The sequence below is a fragment of the Rhinopithecus bieti genome, unplaced genomic scaffold, assembly GCF_001698545.2.
Source record: "Rhinopithecus bieti isolate Rb0 unplaced genomic scaffold, ASM169854v2 scaffold_35538, whole genome shotgun sequence".
Taxonomy (NCBI): Eukaryota; Metazoa; Chordata; class Mammalia; order Primates; family Cercopithecidae; genus Rhinopithecus; species Rhinopithecus bieti.
This window is the reverse complement of record NW_016815913.1, coordinates 2251675-2272084: the sequence shown is the minus strand read 5'-3', so window position 1 is coordinate 2272084 and position 20410 is coordinate 2251675. Positions and strand designations below refer to the sequence as shown.

Sequence of the window (20410 nt, the reverse complement as noted above, 5' to 3'; positions counted from 1 at the left end):
TATAAGTTAATCTGATTTTGTCGTGTTACACATGATTACAAAGATAAACCAAATCTATTTTGCCAGGCAGTCATTGGCTATGGTAAATAGTAGCTGAGGTCTGACTTAGAAACAAGCAACTCATCTCTGTGCAGCGTACAACAGGTTTTGCCTCCTGTCGGTCCGTTTAACCTGCCACCCTCACATAAGCGAAGTCATTCCTGTAGGGGAAGATACAGAAGATAACCCAGAGAGGAGTCTGGGGAGGGGAGAAGCCATAGGATTTTCAATTTCTTAAGACTCAGGGAAAGCAATGTATTCAGAGAAGTAGTATTAAATTCTGTAGGATAATACACAATACAATACATTTTTTTGAAACTCTGGAATCTAAACAACTTAGCATAAGTTATTTATTTATTCATTCACACATAATTACTTGGTACATACTGTGTTGTCCAGTACTGTTCTGGGCACCAGAAATACAGCAATGCACAAGAAAGACAAAGCTTGAACTTATCTGCTTGAACTTACATACTAGTGATATACGTCTATGACCACTAGCAATAGCAGCAAATCAGAACCCTTAGTGGAATGAAATATGGTTAAGTCTTTCATATTTATACCTTAGACAAGTATTTATACCAAGACAATTTCATATTTATACCTTAGACATTATTATTTTATAAGCATAATTATAGTTTTCCCATTCTCTTCATAAATAACTACATTACATTATACCTTTGAATCTATGGTTAAATCTCTGAAGTGTTATTACTGTGTTTTTGTCTAGCAGAACTCTGAATTTTACTTCAGCCATCTTTAGGGGGGCACATTTTTCTCATAAGACATCACTGACGTAAAACTGCATAGAACATGAAAATAGATGGTTTTTATTTATCAATTCACAGACTAAAGTATTCCAAATGCATAAATAATTCCTCTGGAAATAGGTAGCTCCTAGGATTTGGAGGTTAATATCTGAATTTGTAGATACTTTGAATTTCATTTAAGCATCTTACGATCTGAAATTTTTATAGACTCTAAATTTTTGTGTCAGAAGTTCTATATTCTGCTAATCAACTTATTGCCAAAATGTGGGTTCTGTTTTCCAGAACATTAGCAACAACAACAAATTAGAAGTCCTTTAATTATCAAGCTAGATACAAGGAAGCTGCCAGCAATTTGGATTTTTATTTTTTTTATTTTTTTTTTTGAGACGGAGTCTGGCTCTGTCACCCAGGCTGGAGTGCAGTGGCGCAATCTTGGCTCACTGCAAGTTCTGCCTCCCGGGTTCATGCCATTCTCCTGCCTCAGCTTCCTGAGTAGCTGGGACTATAGGCGCCCGCCACCACGCCCGGCTAGTTCTTTATATTTTTTTAATAGAGACGGGGTTTCACCGTGTTGGCCAGGATGGTCTCGATCTCCTGACCTTGTGATCCACCCATCTCGGCCTCCCAAAGTGCTGAGATTACAGGTGTGAGCCACCATGCCCGGCCTGGATCTTTTAAAACATTAAATGTCCCAATTTCATCAAGAAGAAAACACTATTTAAGAATATTATGACTTTTTTTATTGCTTCTTTGTGAGGTGTGCTTTTCTAGGTAACTTCATTACAGAGATGAGAATCATCTTCAACTCTCTATTTCTACTTAGCCCAAACCCTAAGAGTATGGAGAACAAAACAGGTATTAAGAACCTGAGACAGGTGTGATTCCAGGTCTCCATGCATGAAGCCTCCTTGAGGCATGAACATGCCAAATATCGCTTTCCCCTGTCCCAGAATAGCAATATACTCTGGGGTCTTTCTTTCTTTCTTTTTCTTTCTTTCTTATCTTTCTTTTTCTTTATCTTTATCTTTCTTTCTTTTTCTTTATCTTTCTTATCTTTATCTTTCTTTCTTCCTTCCTTTTTCTTTCTTTCTTCTTTCTCTCTTACATTCTTTCTTCTTTTTTTATTTCTTTCTCTTTTTTTTCTTGCTAACTGTAACTCAGAGTCATAGTTAAACCATGAAAAACGAGGAAAATTAAACTGTTGAAAGGCAGAAGCAGTTATGTAGGCCCCAACTAAAGCCTGTTTTCCGTTCACTCATTTGTTCATTGATTAAATATTTATCGTGAACCAACTATATACCAGACATATGCTTAATTTTAGGGATACAAAGAATTAAAAAGTCCCGTTTTCAACAACAACAAAAAATGATATAGTAGAGATAAAGAATCGATAAATAATTTCAATATTGAGAAAAGAAATTTGAGGATGTCATGAAAGTGTGGAAGAGGGGACCTTGACTGGGGTTGGAAATATGAGGCAGCTCAGGACTGATGGGAGGCAGAGCAGGCTTCTGAGTAGAGAGGATTCTTAAGCCGAGTTTCAACTGTTGACTAGGAGTTAGAAGGTGAGTAGTGGAAGGTGGATCTAGTCATCACCAGCTTAGAACTTTTTATCTCGAGATTTTCTAAGCACCATAGACTATGTTATAGACCCTCTTAAAATCCTAAATCATGAACAAAGAAAGCACTTGCTTAGTGATTGCAATAAGATAACATAATTTGAGACTCCCTGGGAATCAGAGAATCAGAAGGAGCTATTCACAGGCCAATGCTTTATCTAAGTGATTGTCTTTTTATTTCCTTGAGCCAGATCTACTGAGTCCCATTCTCTATGCCTGCAGGAAACAATATATACAATTCTCTTTACCAATGCAGTATAATCAGCCAGAACCGATAAGCTTGTTTAGAAAGAAAGAGAAAGGAAACGAGGGAGAAATAAGAAAGGAAAGGGAGGGGAAAAGGGAGAGAAACTGCAGCTTCTGTGTTCCCATTTATCAAACATTCGCTTAGCAACAATAAGGCCATGCAATTTCTAGCTATGGTGATTCTTGTTCAAAGCACAATCTGTCCAGTATCTGGATTAAAACCCGTGTTGTGCAGAGTAGAAATGTATGTATAACTTATTCATCAGCATACAGCAATTTAGGAATATCAAAATGAAGCATAGTTGAAGATTATTCTCCTACTGTAAAATATGAGTTCGTGTTTATGATATTAACTGGTTACAATGAACTATTCTGAGTTCTTAAAATGAATGTATGCCCAGTCTCTACCACCTCCTACTTCTCAGATTTTCTGCTTAAATCAGATTTATGGCTAAATTTCTAAGAAGAGACTGGCCGCCCCAAATCTAATTGCCACAAATGTTCCAAAGTTTCCCCAGGAGGTTAATAAAGTGGAGTGAGTAATACATGATGAAGGGGATAGCCTCAGGATTGTGGGCAACCACTGGCCATACTGCTCTTTGGTGAAATCTGTCCGAAGTTAGGTCAAGATTCAATGGTGTGTCAGAGAGGCCCAATTCTACATTTATTAGAGGAACTTCTTTCTGTGTTTATTTCCATTGGCCAAAGGTGGGCAATAATATTCACATGAAAACATATCCAATAAGACTTTTCCTGGCAACACTGAAGGCTAAGCCATGAGCATCTGTGGAGGTAACATTAATTGAAACAGGAATACAAGGCTTTGGTTAAGACAGAAAATCTATTCCTGAATCAAATGAAACTGTGCTAATGTGAGCCTACAGTGCAGAAGATGCAGGCTAATCTTCAAGTCATAACTAATTACTGCAGTCTTTTTAACGTGGAATTATTTTAGATGTCTGTTTCACTGAAGAAGGAAGTATGAGAAGTGACACAAGACCTGTGACTACTCTAGGTTAAGCCACCATCTGAAATGTTTAGATGACTATCTCTGGGAGTCAGTGGTGGTTTTAGAAGCAATTTAATTAATGTTCCAAGAGCTGCTTGAAGTCAGGTTACAGGCTGTCTGTGAAATTCATGGTACCTTATTAATTAAGGAACCTGTCATCAGTTGTCATGTTCTCCTGTTCAGGACCATGCAGATATAGAATGGAAATTTGCACGAACAAAGCTTTGGATGAGTTATTTTGAAGAAGGAGGTACTCTGCCTACTCCCTTCAATGTCATCCCAAGCCCCAAGTCTCTCTGGTACCTGATCAAATGGATCTGGACACACTTGTGCAAGAAAAAGATGAGAAGAAAGCCAGAAAGTTTTGGAACAATAGGGGTAAGAACACAGCATGTTAGTATTACTCTTTTTCTAAATTGTATATTTGAACATATTTGTATTCTTTAATGAACATGTTCAGGTCTTTAGCCTTTTTGTTCTTACCGACTGCATGTCATGAACATTTATAGCACATCTCCCATGACCAAGGCAGTGTCTGATTAACTAGGATTTCTTCACAAGTGCATTTCCTGCATCGAGGGCAGTCACTGCTATTTTAATAGAAGTCCCGCTCTTCACACAGCCCTCCTCAAGTTCTGCTAGTCAAGGATGGGGAACTAGCATACTCTGTCTTAGTACCTTGTCTTCTAGGTCTTTTCAGAATGTGACAGCAGGTTATTTGTGGCATTTATTCCTCATTGTCTGTTCCCCCTATGGACTGTATGCTCCATGAGGGCAGGGCATGTGTTTTAGTGACCTCAAATTCCTCATGCCTAACATAGGTCCTTACACGGAACATTTTATGCTTGATAAGAATTATCAATTAAATGATTGACTGAATATTATAACTTAAATATGCTGTGCCAACTGTCAACTGTGATTCCAGAACATGTTTAATTACTCAATATGTTGCGTCTACTCTCTATCATATTAGATGCCAAGAAGTTAGGCATCTAAATATATATATATAGACACACACACAGAGAGAGAGAGAGAGAGAGAGAGAGAGAGAGAGAGAGAGAGAGAGAGACTGCTCAGAACCATGCTCCTGGTAAACTGGAAGATGATATTTCCCTTTCCTCATTTTAGAAATCAAGATTTCAAGCAATTCCAGCAGAAGATACATCACATTGAGCTTTTGGTCCAGCCATACCATTGACATAAGACAAATCATTTTTCACGCCTTCCTCCCTTTGTGTTCTAATTTTGAAAGTTCTCATAGTGATGTTTTGGGAATTAACACACTGATACTCATTAGTCACTTTGATCTTCTCAGGAAAATTGCTTTGGAAGTATTTGAAAATGTTGTTATATTAGGATTACCAAGTACTATTTGAGATTAATTAAAAATAAAAAATATTAATTTGTTTTCAATTTTATTTGACATGGTGTGTGACTGCTACGCCCTAAGAAATCCTTCCCACTCTTTCACTTCATTGCCCACCAGGCATTGTCGTCAGCACCAAATGGAGCTTTCTCCTGCTGACAGTGGCATTAATTTTCCTCTCATCTCGGTAACAACTCTAATTCCAAAGAGAAGTTGACTGGCAAGTGAATGTTACAAAGAGGTGATTAGGAGATACAGTTATATTCTTTCCCATAAACTATTACCCATAGATTTGGGGGACTACAGTTTGCGAATATATCTGACCTTAGAAACCAAAGTCAGATTGTGACAAAGGCTTATCCTGCCATCCTCATACTAATTTATGAACTTTAAGACTGACCTTAGAAGGGAAGGAAATTATTTTACTCCAGATATTTGACTTTCATGTTAAAAGTTTTAGAATAAATGTAATAGCTTAGATTTAATAAGCAATTACTGCATGTGTCCCCCTTGCCATAACTGAACTAGAATTTGAGGAGTAGCAAGAGGTACGAAGGCATGGCTTCCATCTTTGAGGGCACCAATTTTAATATGAGAGATTCAGAAATAAAAACAGATATGTTATGTAATATATTTAACATTATCATACAGTCACATGCAAAAGACTATGGGAAAAATGCAAGACATAATTAATGCTTCCCTTGAGGTAAACAGGACAAGATTTCAAGGAAGCCAGACTCCAGCTTACTCCTTTCCAGATCAAACATACTTATCCTTTGTACCATCTCATCCTTAAATTTCTAAGCATTTTTTAATCGATCTCAGAAAAGATAGTGATGATTAATGCTGTCATAATATACTACCTTTCATAAGAGTATTCTGATTTAAAAAGAGCTTCTGCGTCAAAAAAAAAAACCTACTCACCAAAGAAATATGTATTTCATATTTTAATTTTAGGCAATGGCAGAGAGAATCTTGGTTTTTAAGATAACAGGAAACTTGTAACAAAACACAGGGTCCTACTCTGATGTTTTAAGCGATCCGTCTGTACCGCCAACAAAACCAATGGAGAACCAGACCAAAAGCTTGACTTCTGACCCTCCCTCCTATCCTCTCACTGTTGACTCTTGGAAAGGATTATGTTGCCATCATTCTTTAGAAGCAAAGAGGAGCTCTCAGTCAATTGGCTTTTCTATTAAAGTAGTGATTCATTCTCAGAGTTAAACAGTTTTATTTGCTATATATTACTGGTCTCAAAAGTAACCCACACATTTCTTTTATGTGTCTATCTCTATATTTGAATTTTTTGCTCCAAGCTGATGCACAGCAAAATAATTTGAAACTAATCAGAATCTCAAACCATTCCTTTTTTTTTTTTCACTATTAATATTTTACTAACATTCAACAATGGGTATTTGGATGCTTTGGGAATTTATGCCAAAGGGGAAAATATTCTGAGTCATGTCTCTCTTTTCCACCAATCTAGAGCCTTGGGTAGGCATCAGTCCAATCAACATCAATGCTGTCTAAATTTACTCTTTCTCCATACTGCATTTCCAGAATGAAAAGAACATATGATTTTCGGATGCCTACTCTTAGTTGAGTTTTATACATTTTTTGTTTGTATGAAAATAAATGATAGGTATAATTTGTAAAGAAGTTCTTGCTTATAAAAGTATAAGAAAGGCTAGGTGCGGCGGCTCACACCTGTAATCCTAGCACTTTGGGATCACAAGGTCAAGAGATAGAGACCATCCTGGCTAACATGGTGAAACCCCGTCTCTACTAAAAATACAAAAATTAGCTGGGCGTGGTGGTGGGCACTTGTAGTCCCAGCTACTCAGGAGGCTGAGGCAGAAGAATTGCTTGAACCCGGGAGATGGAGGTTGCAGTGAGATCATACCACTGCACTCCAGCCTGGTGACAGAGCAAGATTCCATCTCAAACAATAAATAAATAAATGTATAAGATAAATGAGATATAAATTAAGATGGTTGTATTATTAAAAGAGGGTTTAACTGAGAAAGTGATATGAAAAGTATTTAATTTTGTTGTGAATTTATTTCAACTTGGTTAATCCTCCTGACAGTTTATTATGTGTACATACAAAGACAATGAGATACACAAATAGCTATTAATTAAAAGGTGACATTTAAGGAACAGTAACAGTCACTTTGTGAAACCAGCACATGGCTTAGAATATACCATTATACTCCAAAGGGATCTTAGATATCATTTAGCTCAACCATTTCTTTTAAGAGAACCTGTTTACTTTACCCATTGTCTGAGGGTCTCTTAGAGACAGAGCAGGGGAAAAATGCCGGGTCTTCCGTTTCCCAGTTCAAACTGCTTTCCATTGCCCTCTCTTATTTCCCTGAGAAGTCTGGTGAACATGCAGCAATACCTTCCCTGTTGTGTCTTTTGATTGTTCTCAGCAGCCTTTGCAAATCCTATCATCATTGTTTTCGGCTGCCTCTTAGACTCCTGTATCCAGAATCCCTTGTTTACCAGGCTGGTTTACCTTCTGCCCTTATCCTCAACCTGCTTATCTTTATGCTGCATTTTTGAAGCAGAAAATTAAAGCTACACTGGAAGTGAATTCATTCTTTGAAGTATTTTTCTGTAACCTTCCCATTTGTAGTGCACTTACTGACACTCGTCACCCAGCCTTTGCGTAAACGTCACCCTGGTGCTCATTCCATTCACGTTCCCAGGAAATGCCTGGGAAACCAGTGCTCTTCAGGGTTGCTACATTGGCCACTCTCTAGGAGCCCATTATTGATGATCTTACCGTGCTATTTACGGCGTCCTAGTAATACTGATACAACTAGCTCTGAAAACTCATTAACTCATATTTCTTTGTAACTCTGGACTTCATTTAATGGGTGTTTGGGAGTTCCAGGTAAATTAATCTTTCACTTTACTGCTTTGTGGGAGAACACACAAATGGAGGAGAAATGCTTTATTACTGAGCACAACATTTGTGATAGAAAGCAAACCCATTATTGAGAGATGCTTCATCTCTGGGCTATTAAAAAACCATGAAAAAGGCAGCCTACCCAAATAAGAAACACACTCTAACTTGTGTTTTTTGATATTGCTTCTTGTCAAATGTTTTGTTTAATCTCATTTTATCAGCAAATGCCCTTCTTGTTATTAAAGCATTTGTTCTCAAATTTTATAGCATACAAGAATTGTCAGGAGTCTCCATTTTAACAAGCATTTCCAGTTTATAACTTTAACTGGACATTTCTATTCAAGACAGCACTGGTATTTACCACAATTTTTTTTTGAAGTTTTTGAATCTTTAATTTGTGTGAGTACATAGTAGATCTGAGCTATTTAAACTAAAACAAAACCAGGTTTCATGCTGTTGCTCCAAAGGTCCCATCCATTTAATTCAAGTACAAAGATGCTATTATAATACAGTACTTCCCCAAAGCATTTAATTAATGTGAAACGTATTTAATGCCACAGACTAGTTTTCTAAATGAAATGTTGACATTCATATGTTAGTATACCAGACCAAAAAAACTACTAGTTCTTTCGATAAAATCATAAGAAATGTTTTTAACTTCCTTAGTTTTATGTCTTCCACTTTTTGGTTTTCTCTCAAGCACATGGTGAGAAGAACAGGAGGCATGATGATCTCTGGCAGATCACTCTGAGCATCACTCAGCTCTGAGATACAGGTGGAATATTCGAGCCTGACTAGTTGCCACAGAAATATGCTCAGTTAAGTCACTGCAAATGAATTAGAAACTGAATAGATTAGCAACAGCTATCATCACTAAAGAAAAAATACTCATAGTACATGCCTCTCAGACTTCGTTTATAGTGGCAATTTGTCAAAATGTATTGCTCCCTAATCTTTAGGACATTCAGTAGGCCTAATGACAAATCTTACAAATATGACAACTTTCATCCATGAGTATCTCCAGATTTCCTAAATTACTGCTGCAAGATTTGTTGGCAGGGCCTTTTGATGAAACTTTATTTCCCCATTGGGGATATATAGAAATTAATTGCTTGATATTCTTGGTATTTCAAGAGTGAGTTCCTGAATATTTGGTTTGACGATACAACATTCAAACATTTCACATGAATTATTTTGATATGCTTAGAAAATATGTTCATGAAAAACAGTAAGCAGATGTATGCTATAAGGGTAGAGAAAGACTGTTTATAGAGAACAATATGTAGATCCATCTGCAAAGAAGTCAAACTGCAAATTTTGTAAAGGGATCACATCCCAGAATGCCCCCTTGCCTTTTTAGTTTTCGTGAAAGGAGAAGAACACAGCAAGATGCATGGCTTAAGGAATTCAAGGAGCAAAGCAAAGACTAAAAGGCATAATTCATGGGCTTAAAATTCACTGCTAGACCAAAACCAGAGTGGAAATGAGAGAAAACGGCACTGAAATTTGACAGCAGAGACTAGCTACATGAAGTGAGCGTGACATTCTACATAGTGGACCTGGAGAGAACTGGAGATAAGAGTGAGAAAATGTCACAGCTCATTCTCCAGAGACCTCTCTTTTCTAGCTGCAAAATCTTCCCTGCTCTAAAGGAACTTGACACTTATATTGAAATCCCAGAGTTTCCTTGCAGCAGCAGCAGTTTTTCACTAGATGGTCTTTCTCCTTAACATGAGTTCTCTGATCCAAACACTGCCATTGTCTTGTCCTAACAAATCAGGAGGAACCTGCAAACTGTGAATTATGCTAATATGGCACACAGGTATGCCCCCCATCTTCTCCTTTAAAGCTACCTTGCCAAGGAATATTCCACAAACAGTCTAGTGACTTCTGATGTAGTTTGCAAAGAAAAGTGTCAACTTAAAGAGCACTTCTTCCAAAATATTTTTCCTAGACACTCAGGAAGAAAAGTCCTTGATTTGTCATATAGTCCATTTTTTCTGTCTTAAACACAACTCACAACCAATCTAGTTAAAAAAAAAAAAAAAGCTGCAAAATGAAAGTTCCAGAAATTTATTTCTTTTTCTCTTTTTTTTTTTTTTTCTGAGATGGAGTCTCACTCTGTTGCCCAGGCTGGAGTACAGTGGTGCTATCTCGGCTCACTGCAAGCTCCACCTCCTGGGTTCACACCATTCTCCCACCTCAGCCTCCTGAGTAGCTGGGACTACAGGCGGCTGCCACTATGCCCAGCTAATTTTTTTGTATATTTTTAGTACAGACGGGGTTTCACCATGTTAGGATGGTCTTGAGCTCCTGACCTTGTGCTCCACCCTCCTCAGCCTCCCAAAGTGCTGGGATTATAGGCATGAACCACCACGCCCGGCCGCCCAGTTCCGGAAATTTCTATGTGATATTGTACACTCATTCACTGAGAAATTCTTTATTCCTAACACAGGTCTACCATGCTGTAATTCTACCTAAGTTATTATGTTTAGACAACACCTAGTCAATGCAGATTACTCTGTCAAAGTTAACATGCAAATGGCTTGAAAGAAAATTAAATACCTATTTTCTTAGGTATTAAAGCTCAGTACCCACTTAGGTATTTTTAAATGAAATGGCTTTCATTATATTACTTTTAAACACAAATTGTTCATTTATCCTGTTCTTGGTCTTTTCCAGTGATAATATAAGAAAAAATATCTTCTCTTATGGTAACAAATCCCTTTGAAGCTCAGCTGACCTTTACCCAACAGAAAGTATATGAATATCCTAAATATCATTGATGGTAGTTCTATTGCATAATATTCAATGGTGTCACTAATTGCCAAAAATTATTGTGATGTTTATTGCAAATAGTACATACATTATGAGTTGAATTCTGTGCCCCTTCAAAAAAGATAGGTTGGAGTCCTAACCACCCATACTTAGATTGTGACCTTATTTGGAAATAAGATTATTGCAGACATACTTAGTTAAGGTGAGATTACACTGGAATAGGGTCATTGTAAGAACATGGCCATGTAAAGACCGAGACCCGAGAAAAACACCATGTGAGATTGCAGATAGGCACCTGCCAGCCAAAGACCTCCAAGAATTAACAGCCACCACCAGAAGCTAGGAAGTCTCATTCCCACCTGATTCTGCTGCTAGATGACTATCAATGAAATTAAACTTTCATCACATGTCACCCAACTAGTCAAAATCCCCAAGTGCCTAGTAACCATTGGATTCATGTGCCAATCAAAATTCTACATTAACAGTCCATGCTAACTTCCCACTACAATCTAACCTATATATTCCCAATAGCTAAGACTTTGCAACTATCCTGCCAGAAGTCTCCATAATGTGCTTCTCACTTTCTAACCCTAGCATATGTGCTCATCCTATTCCAATCGTCTAGAACACCTGTGCACCTCCCCTTGTCCAAATCCTATAATTGTTTCATGTCCCATGTAATACCCTATTCTCTATAAGAGGACTGTTCTGGCTTCTTTCCTTCGCATGGTATTATCTCCTTCTCCCCTGTACTCAAATAACACACTTACATCACTTCCCGTGTTTTCTTTTGTATTTTGCCTTCATGTGTAGTCATTCATGATCTTGGCAATCCACCTTTTGGACTCTAAGCCATTTAAGGGCAAAAATGTGCTTTATTCATCTCTGGTTTCTTACACTCTATTGCCATACACATGTAGTCACTTAATAAATATACCTTAAATTAGCCCGACAAGTTAAGAGAGTTCTGGTTCCAAAATGGAGCCTTGAGACAAGCTGGCTTTACTCCCCACCATGGCAAACCAAACCCAAATATACAGTGTCAGGATTATCACCAGAAATATCCCAGGACTCACATAGGAGGCAAAGCCCTTTCCAGGGGTCTCAGAGAAATGAAAAACTCCTAGCACATGGTAAAAGAATCATATTTCCGGCCAGGTGCCATGGCTCACACCTGTAATCCCAGCACTTTGGGAGACTGAGGCAGGCAGATCACAAGGTCAGGAGTTCGAGACCAGCCTGACCAACATGGTGTAATCCCCATCTGTATTAAAAACACAAAAGTTAGCCAGGCATGGTGACATGCACCTGTAATCCCAGCTGCTCAGGAAGGTGAGGCCGGGGAATGGCTTGAATGTGGGAGAACGAAGTTGCAGTGTGCCAAGATCATTGCACTCCAGACTGGCGACAAAGCGAGACACTGTCATATTTCCATATCCAGGTGCCGTTCCCTTCAATCTGCCTGGCACCAAGAATATAAACAATTTCTCCTAACTTACGGTTCCTACACTGAAAAAACTGAGATCTGAGGTAGACAATCAGCTTCCCCAATATCTTGCATTTCCTAGACGTAGGCTTCTCTTTGTCTCAACCCATGAAAATCATCCTGAGCCCCTGAAGAGAAATATCCCTGAGCTCAGCCAGAGACAAAGGCAAAGGAGGAACTCTCATCCCCAGGCCTGGAGACTCTGCTCTGTAACTCGACCAAAGGAGACTCTGAATCAGAGTGGCTCTTCAGTAACAACATGTTGTAGGAGGTGCATTCCACAGGTCCGCTGGGCAGGAACCCCTAGCCAGTGTTCCTTTTTGCTATGACCTCTGAATTTTCCTTTGAGTTTCTATATCAGTGCTCACATATGGCTGTCTCATTAATGTCATAGCAAAAATTCAATGTCATGCAGAAAAGTTCGTAAAACTTTTGGGCTTCCCCAAAAGATGACTGCCTACAGAGTCTGGGTCACATCTGTCCAAATTTACCAGAATTATCCCCTTACTCTGTCACTTACATGCAAGTTTCCTACCTCTAAACTTCTCTACTGCCAAAGCTGAAGCCATCTAATGATTTAACTGAAGGAAATGCTCTCCACAAGCATGAATTGCCATCAAAATCACGCAAAGGGACACAGTGAAATCTAAGTATGTTATTTTACTTTCTCAGAGGTAATCATTATATGTGTCCTGCTACGCACAAGCTTTGAGAATCAAGATATTTTAAAGGGCTGTTAAATCATATTATTAATCAAAAAGGAAAACAATGCAGAGGACAAGAACTAACATTAGCTAGCGACAGATGCCATAAATCTTATCTAATTTAATCTTCAAAACTACACGTGGAGTTTATCTTCACCCTGTAAAATAAAAAATCAAGGAAGAGGGAGGGTGTCAGAGTTAAACTCCCTGACTAGGCACAGTCCGCTTCAAACCCAGGTGAAACCCCTGGTACCATGTTCTTAACGTCACACCACACTTTCTCCCAGAAAGTAAGGGCATAATGGTAATGATCACTAAACAGCCTATTCTGTCATGCTAATCAGGGAAACAGAGATTAAACAGATGAGAGCTCTATCAGCTGCACAATTTAGCATTAATTATTTGGTGAGTGCACTGCATTCATTCTGAGTTTTAGGTTCAGAAGATGGTTAACTTCATCCATTCCTATTTTTCTAGCCAGGATGTTGAAGTTCATTGCCTGATAAAATTTCATGCAACTAAAAAATAGCTTTGTGGTATTACCACATAATTGTGGAGAATAATTGGTTGGCAAAAACAATGAACTGCAGTAACTTAGTCTTAAACCTGCACTATAGAAACTGAATAACACCTGAAAGGTACATAGTGAGCATTTTTAGTGTTCTTCTTTTGACAAGCTATTTTGATTTTTTAAATTTTTTCCCAAGAAAATTAACCTAGAATTATCATTTCAAATGTAGTCTTTGACCTTTTATATTTGTATTAAAATTTTGGCTTTGGATGAGTAAGATTCTACTGAAGGAAAGACAGTTTGTACTCATTTTAATACTAAAATGTATTATGATAATTTTCACTTATTACTCATAATTTTCTGATTCTGTCATCCTCAATCGTAGTTTGATGTTAAAGAAATTTAAAGTTAAATCTTGACTTCTAACTGCTCTCTGTTGAAAATGTCTTTATTGGATTTTAGAAGGATAGGATTCTAAAACACAGTAGTGAAATGTTATAGAACCCCGAAACAATAAAAATTAAGTAGACTAAATTATTTCTATATTAAATTGAGAGTTTCTAGCTACTTAAATAATGAAAATCAGATCCCTGTTATAATATTTAGGGTGAGAGTGTTAAAGAAATTGATGTACGACTCCCTTTAGTATTTTAGTTTAAGTAAATTTAAGGAGATCTAGAAGACTGTGTGTTTCCTTTTAGAAGTGCGGTTTGTCTTAGTTTTCAGCTGAGCTGTGTCTCAATATGAGTCAGACACCTCCATCTGGTGGCCCAGCCATAAAATTCCCAAGCCATCCTTTTTCAAGATGCTCTACATTTGTGTCGTTTCAAATTTCTGAGTTTTTAAATTAATAGCTTAATCCTATTTTAAATGTTTTTCTCAAAATATATTTCTCATGCAAAAGTGAATGATAGTCAAAATAATTAGTGACCTTTAGGAAGCTAAGCGTGTCTTTCATCTGTTCCTACAAGTCACTACTAGTCATGAAAGACGGATGCATCCTTATGGCCAGTGAAAATAGCATTTTCTTCTATTTCTCTGAAGAGAAGAAAAGAGTTTCTTTTAAATTGTTTAATATTTAAATTATCATTTCACAGTGATGCAGGCACAGCTCTTTTCAAAATTCTACTTTATCAGCCTGTGATTATTTATTAAGGAACAAGATCAAAAGCCTCATTTTAAAACCAAGATATATTATCCCTTTTGCTTTCTCACAATTTACCAGATTAATTCCTTTATTATAGAGATATTTTTATTTTATATTATTTTGGCCAGTTTTCTTCCTGAAGAATCAATGCTGATGTTTATTCAACACACATAAAATTGGGATTATGTGGGGGTTTTTCTCATATATTTAGAATACTGGAGAATCTGCAAATATATAATTTTAATGTCATTTATTATTTAACTCAACTCATAATGGACTTTTTTCAATCATTAAACAACCCATCTCTCTAATTCCATACTCCCAAATCACTGCTCTGTGCTTACCCCACCTCTGCTCTCAAACCATCCTGATGCCTTCAGAATATGAGCTGGGACTCACATTTAATTTATTAAATGAGTTAATAAATGCTGTGTTTCAACAGAATCCCTTATTTATTTATTCTGTTAAATCCAGCCATCTACTTAAACAGGAATCTCCTCTTACTGTATATACTATTGAAATGAATATTAGAGAGTTCAGTGACTAACAAGATTTCTGATTAACTGTTACATAACATAACTAACTTCTTAATCTTGCCATGTTAATGTTTATGAAGACTTTTAAATTTCTATTTGATATGTACTATCTCTCTTAGCATCATTTCAACTGATTTTGAGTGTGTATTAACTCTAATTAACTAATTTTTCATCATCTTGTGTCCTGTATGAGAACAACAGTTCTGTCATTGTTAACTTATTCTGCGTTTCAAATGTCATATAGACGCTTGTTCACTCATTCTTTTGATTCATGTGCAGCACTTTTTTTTTTTTTTTTTTTTTTTTTTTTTTTTTTTTTTTTTTTTTTTTGAGACGGAGTCTGGCTCTGTCCCCCAGGCTGGAGTGCAGTGGCGCTATCTCCACTCACTGCAAGCTCCGCCTCCCGGGTTCACGCCACTCTCCTGCCTCAGCCTCCCGAGTAGTTGGGACTACAGGCGCCGGCCGCCGCGCCCGGCTCATTTTTGGTTATTTTCGGTAGAGACGGGGTTTCACCGTGTTAGCCAGGATGGTCTCGATCTCCTGACCTCGTGATCCACCCTCCTTGGTCTCCCAAAGTGCTGGGATTACAGGCGTGAGTCACCACGCCCGGCCCATGTGCAGCACTCTTTAGCCATTGCCCATTGACTAGTAAAACTCCCGCTTTGAAGAAATGAGAATAAAAACATTCTTGATTAAAAAAAAGAAATTACTTTTTAGAATAGTAATATAACAGTATAACCAGAAAGGAATGTCCTTTTCCTTTTCAGAGGCGAGCTGCTGATAATTTGAGAAGACATCACCAGTACCAAGTAAGTTGTCCTTGTACTAGGTCTTGAAATTTTCATTAAAATAAAATGCAGTCCCCCCTTCAGAACTGACTCAGGAGGAAATGTATTTACTCACTGAGTATCAATACTCTTGTTCTAAAATGCCTCAGGAAGTTATGAGGAACCTGGTGAAGCGATACGTTGCTGCAATGATTAGAGATGCTAAAACTGAAGAAGGACTGACCGAAGAGAACTTTAAGGTAACCATTTTCATCTCCATCACAAGAAGCAGATTGTGCAGAATATGGATCCAGATAGAGCACATTTAAAATCAGAGCTAGAAGTGCGGCTGTGTGTTCCAGCAAGCCTGTGTGCCTTCTCATCTTTCAACTGAAACCCTATAGAACTGTAAAAAGAAAAGAAAAGCTAGTGATGAAACTTCTTCTCAAAATACAATGTTTTCAAACATACAGAGAAAAGCCTAGTGATTAAGGGATTCTGACCTACCTGATCCCAGAGTGAGCTTCTGTTTCTGAAATTTCAGCCTGATTTTAAAATCTGAAACATTTAGTAACTAACACACTAACAACAACAAAAACTTGGTGTGTTCTGCAAAACTTTGATAGCAGAAAATTTAAGATTTGAGTTTAATTGTAACTAATACACTTATAAACATTCTCCTTGATATTTTTTAAATTGTGTAAGAGGAAATAAGTAAAATGTGTGAAATACTATATGCTTGAATCACATGTTTAAAATAATTTAGGTTAAAATTATTTAGTGTTTAGAGATTTTGGATGATTAAGGTCAATAAGATCTTACAGGCCAAAAACAAACAAATTAAACAAAATCTATAGGCGATATTTAACATAGAAAATAGCAGGTTTGAACGTGAGAATGAAGTAGTGAACTAGGTAAGAAGATAGAGAAATTACAAAACCTAAAGTGCAGGTTGAAAACTAGCTAGAAGCCCAGATTTTCTTTGCAGTCATAAAGTTCAAATTGTAATGTTAAATGATTCATGTTGCTTTAGGAGATAGGTTAGGGCAGGAAGCCACCAAGAAGGCTGCCATCAGGTTAAGACTGAGAATTCAGTTGCCCCAAAAGACAAGGAAAAAGGATGAGTCTAAGAAATGTCATTAGATCCGAAGAAATTCCTAGGATGTAGAGGCTGACCCAGATTTAGGGGGAAAGTCCTCCTTAAGACAGTAAACAACTGCAAGTAACTACCAGCTCTTAAAAAGTTAGGCTCCACATAATTTTCAGATATCCCTGTGGACAGAAAAATGTGCCAATATTCAAAATCTTATAAAACACACCCCAGAGACAGTGAAGTAACTTGGCAGCAGATGAATCATTTGGAGAGGAAGTCTTCGAAACTGTAGTCCCAGAGAAACCCAATATACTCAGCTGCGCGTTGGTGGCAAAGATAACTCATGTTTCTTTTTGCATCAACCTTAGGAAGTATCCTTCCCAATTCCGATAAGGAAATTAGTAGACATCAAAATGACATCAAGTATCCGGGAGAGAACTTGGAATTCTAAATAGAACCACAGTAGAGTAGAATCCTTGTTTTTGAAAAGGAGTGAAAACAGTTCTGACCCATACATGAGAAAAGAAAATGGTATTTCCAAATGTTTAAGTCCTAACCTAATTTTTCATTTTAAATTCTACGTAGGAACTAAAGCAAGACATTTCTAGTTTCCGCTTTGAAGTTCTGGGATTACTAAGAGGAAGCAAACTTTCCACAATACAATCTGCAAATGCCTCGAAGGAGTCCTCAAATTCGGCAGACTCAGATGAAAAGAGTGATAACGAAGGTAATAGCAAGGACAAGAAAAAGAATTTCAGCCTTTTTGATTTAACCACCCTGATTCATCCGAGATCAGCAGCAATTGCCTCCGAAAGACATAACATAAGCAATGGCTCTGCCCTGGTGGTGCAGGAGCCACCCAGGGAGAAGCAGAGAAAAGTGAATTTTGTGACCGATATCAAAAACTTTGGGTTATTTCATAGACGATCAAAACAAAATGCTGCTGAGCAAAATGCAAACCAAATCTTCTCTGTTTCAGAAGAAGTTGCTCGTCAACAGGCTGCAGGACCACTTGAGAGAAACATTCAACTGGAATCTCGAGGATTAGCTTCACGGGCTGACCTGAGCATTCCCGGTCTCAGTGAACAGTGTGTGTTAGTAGACCATAGAGAAAGGAATACGGACACACTGGGGTTACAGGTAGGCAAGAGAGTGTGTCCATTCAAGTCAGAGAAGGTGGTGGTGGAGGACACGGTTCCTATAATACCAAAGGAGAAACATGCAAAAGAAGAGGACTCTAGTATAGACTATGATCTAAACCTCCCAGACACAGTCACCCAGGAAGATTATGTGACCACAAGATTGTGATACTTGAAGGAGGAAGCGTTTACCATACACATATATATTTTCTGTAGTGCTCTGGGTGTGGGAAAATGTTTAAATTGTATTAGCAAATGCTAACTTACACTTTATAGCGTTTATCAACTGTGGCATATTAACCTGTAACATGTTTAAATAAGGCAAAGGCAATCAAAAACCTTTTTGTTTTGTAGCCTGCTTTTGCTTTCACAATTTGTTTTACAATTGTTTTGGTTAATAAATAAATGCACCTTGTATTCTTGTACTGTTGCAATAACCCACAGAAACATTTTAGCTATCTTTTTCAATTAAAACGTCATTTATTTCATGTGGTAGTTGACTCCTAAAATAGCTATTTTATACGCAAAACCAATGTGGCTGAAATATTATAGCCTTTCATAATTTTTTAGGGTCTCTAGAGAGGGTTACTCGCCAAGGACTTTTCACCTAGTCCTACAGTTTGACTTTAAAACACAAATATTACCAAATTATTTCTAAAGGACATGTAAATAATTGTTGTACACAATTAAAGCAAGCAAGTCTTGTTCTCATGGAGTCATGTCTAAACCCCCTCAAAGTCAGAAATACTTTGTAGGGTTTTAGGTTGTTCCAGGGTTTCCTTTCAGTAAGTAAAAAAGTGTTTGTCTTAATACATTTTGATGATTGATGATTTTCGATGACATTTTTTCAGAAAAAACTCACCCCTCCAGTTTTTTTTAATTACCTATTTCAGATTCAACTGCTTATCAGTATAAATATGAATCTTTATGAATAACTGAAATTCAAAAATATGGCAAAATTTCTGTTATAGAAAAGAATAACAAACCATAATGCTGTAAGCACATTGAACAAGCAAGATGATTGCATACTAATAATATCCAAATGAAAACGAATGTATTCTAACCAATCTAAATCTAAGTGAAGTTGAATTCCAGTATTTTCAATCAACGCAATATTGTAATCAATTCAAAAGAAGTACAAAAACCTAGCAGTCTCCTCTTTTCACCAGTAATCGTTATATATTTCTTTAAAATTAAAATCACTCAAAAATCATTATTAATTTATCAGCAGATATAGATATATAGTTTTGCCTATAGGAAAAGCATTCTTATTTCTTGTTTTTCTTTCTTTCTTGTTTGCAAGATAATTTAGCTTATAGTAATTCACTGAACTATTACAAGGAAAGTGTTCCCAATTTACATAAAATTGGTACTAGAAACTTAAAGCTTAAATTACATTGCTTGTGTCTATTTAAGCCACTATGGGAAGTTTCTTCACCACATAAAATTAGCATTTATTTCAAATAAATAGAAAAATGCTAAGTTCATTTTATTTCAAAAATTACTCTGCAAACCTCAGAAATTGCATATGGTTTATCATTGACCCCAAAAGGCATAATATTATGGGACTCAGTTTCTCATTACCAAACATCAAAATAAGGAATAACAGCAATAACAATGCCAGTCTGTTCTATTCCTATACACCTATTAACATATATGTACTGCTCTTAACAGCCCTCTGAAGTAGCTCCTGTTTTTGTCCCCATTTTACAGATGATGAAACTGAGACCAGCACTAACTGGCTAAGGTAACACAGCTCGTGATGGAGCTGTGATATGTCCATCAGAGCCATTCCCTTCACCACTGCATTGTACTGCCTTTCAGAACGTAAAAAGAGCAAGTTATAAAATATGCATATACAGGGGTTACCATTGCCACTTCTGAAGCCCTATACCTTGAGAGAGAATGAGTATGGTAAGCTTCATAAGTGTCCCTTCTTCTAAAGCCAGAGAAATGTGCAAAATATAAAATGTTCTGTATTTGATTCTTTAGACTAAATTACATTAAAGCTAGTAGATTTTTAAAACATACTTAGTATGTGATCTCAGAACTCAATTTGAAATATTAGATTTTAATTTTCAGAAAAGCCAGGAGCACTAAGCCCCTGTTCACTCCTAAATCTAGTTTTTGGGGACTTAGGAACGGACCAGATAGATTTGGAGAAACACAAGCCTAATGAATGTATTTATTGTTTCAAGAACATCTTTATCTTAAGTATATTAGGGCTCAGAGCAAATCCTGGGGCTACTCAATTTTTTCTAAATCATACATACTGTAGTAGAG

At 37.1% G+C, this 20410-nt stretch overlaps 1 protein-coding gene across 2 annotated transcripts in view; it reads left to right on the top strand.

Annotated features, from left to right (window-relative positions):
- The window catches only part of TRPC4 (transient receptor potential cation channel subfamily C member 4), a 238528-nt gene extending 219812 nt beyond the window's left edge, over window positions 1-18716 (top strand). For both annotated transcript variants that reach the window (XM_017854166.1, XM_017854165.1), the window contains 4 exons: window positions 3867-4061; window positions 15896-15937; window positions 16066-16155; window positions 17574-18716. In XM_017854166.1, coding sequence (XP_017709655.1) covers window positions 3867-4061; window positions 15896-15937; window positions 16066-16155; window positions 17574-18296 — 1050 coding nt within the window. In that variant the 3' untranslated portion in view covers window positions 18297-18716. The remainder of the gene's footprint in view (window positions 1-3866; window positions 4062-15895; window positions 15938-16065; window positions 16156-17573) is intronic.
- The last annotated feature ends 1694 nt before the right edge of the window (window positions 18717-20410 follow it).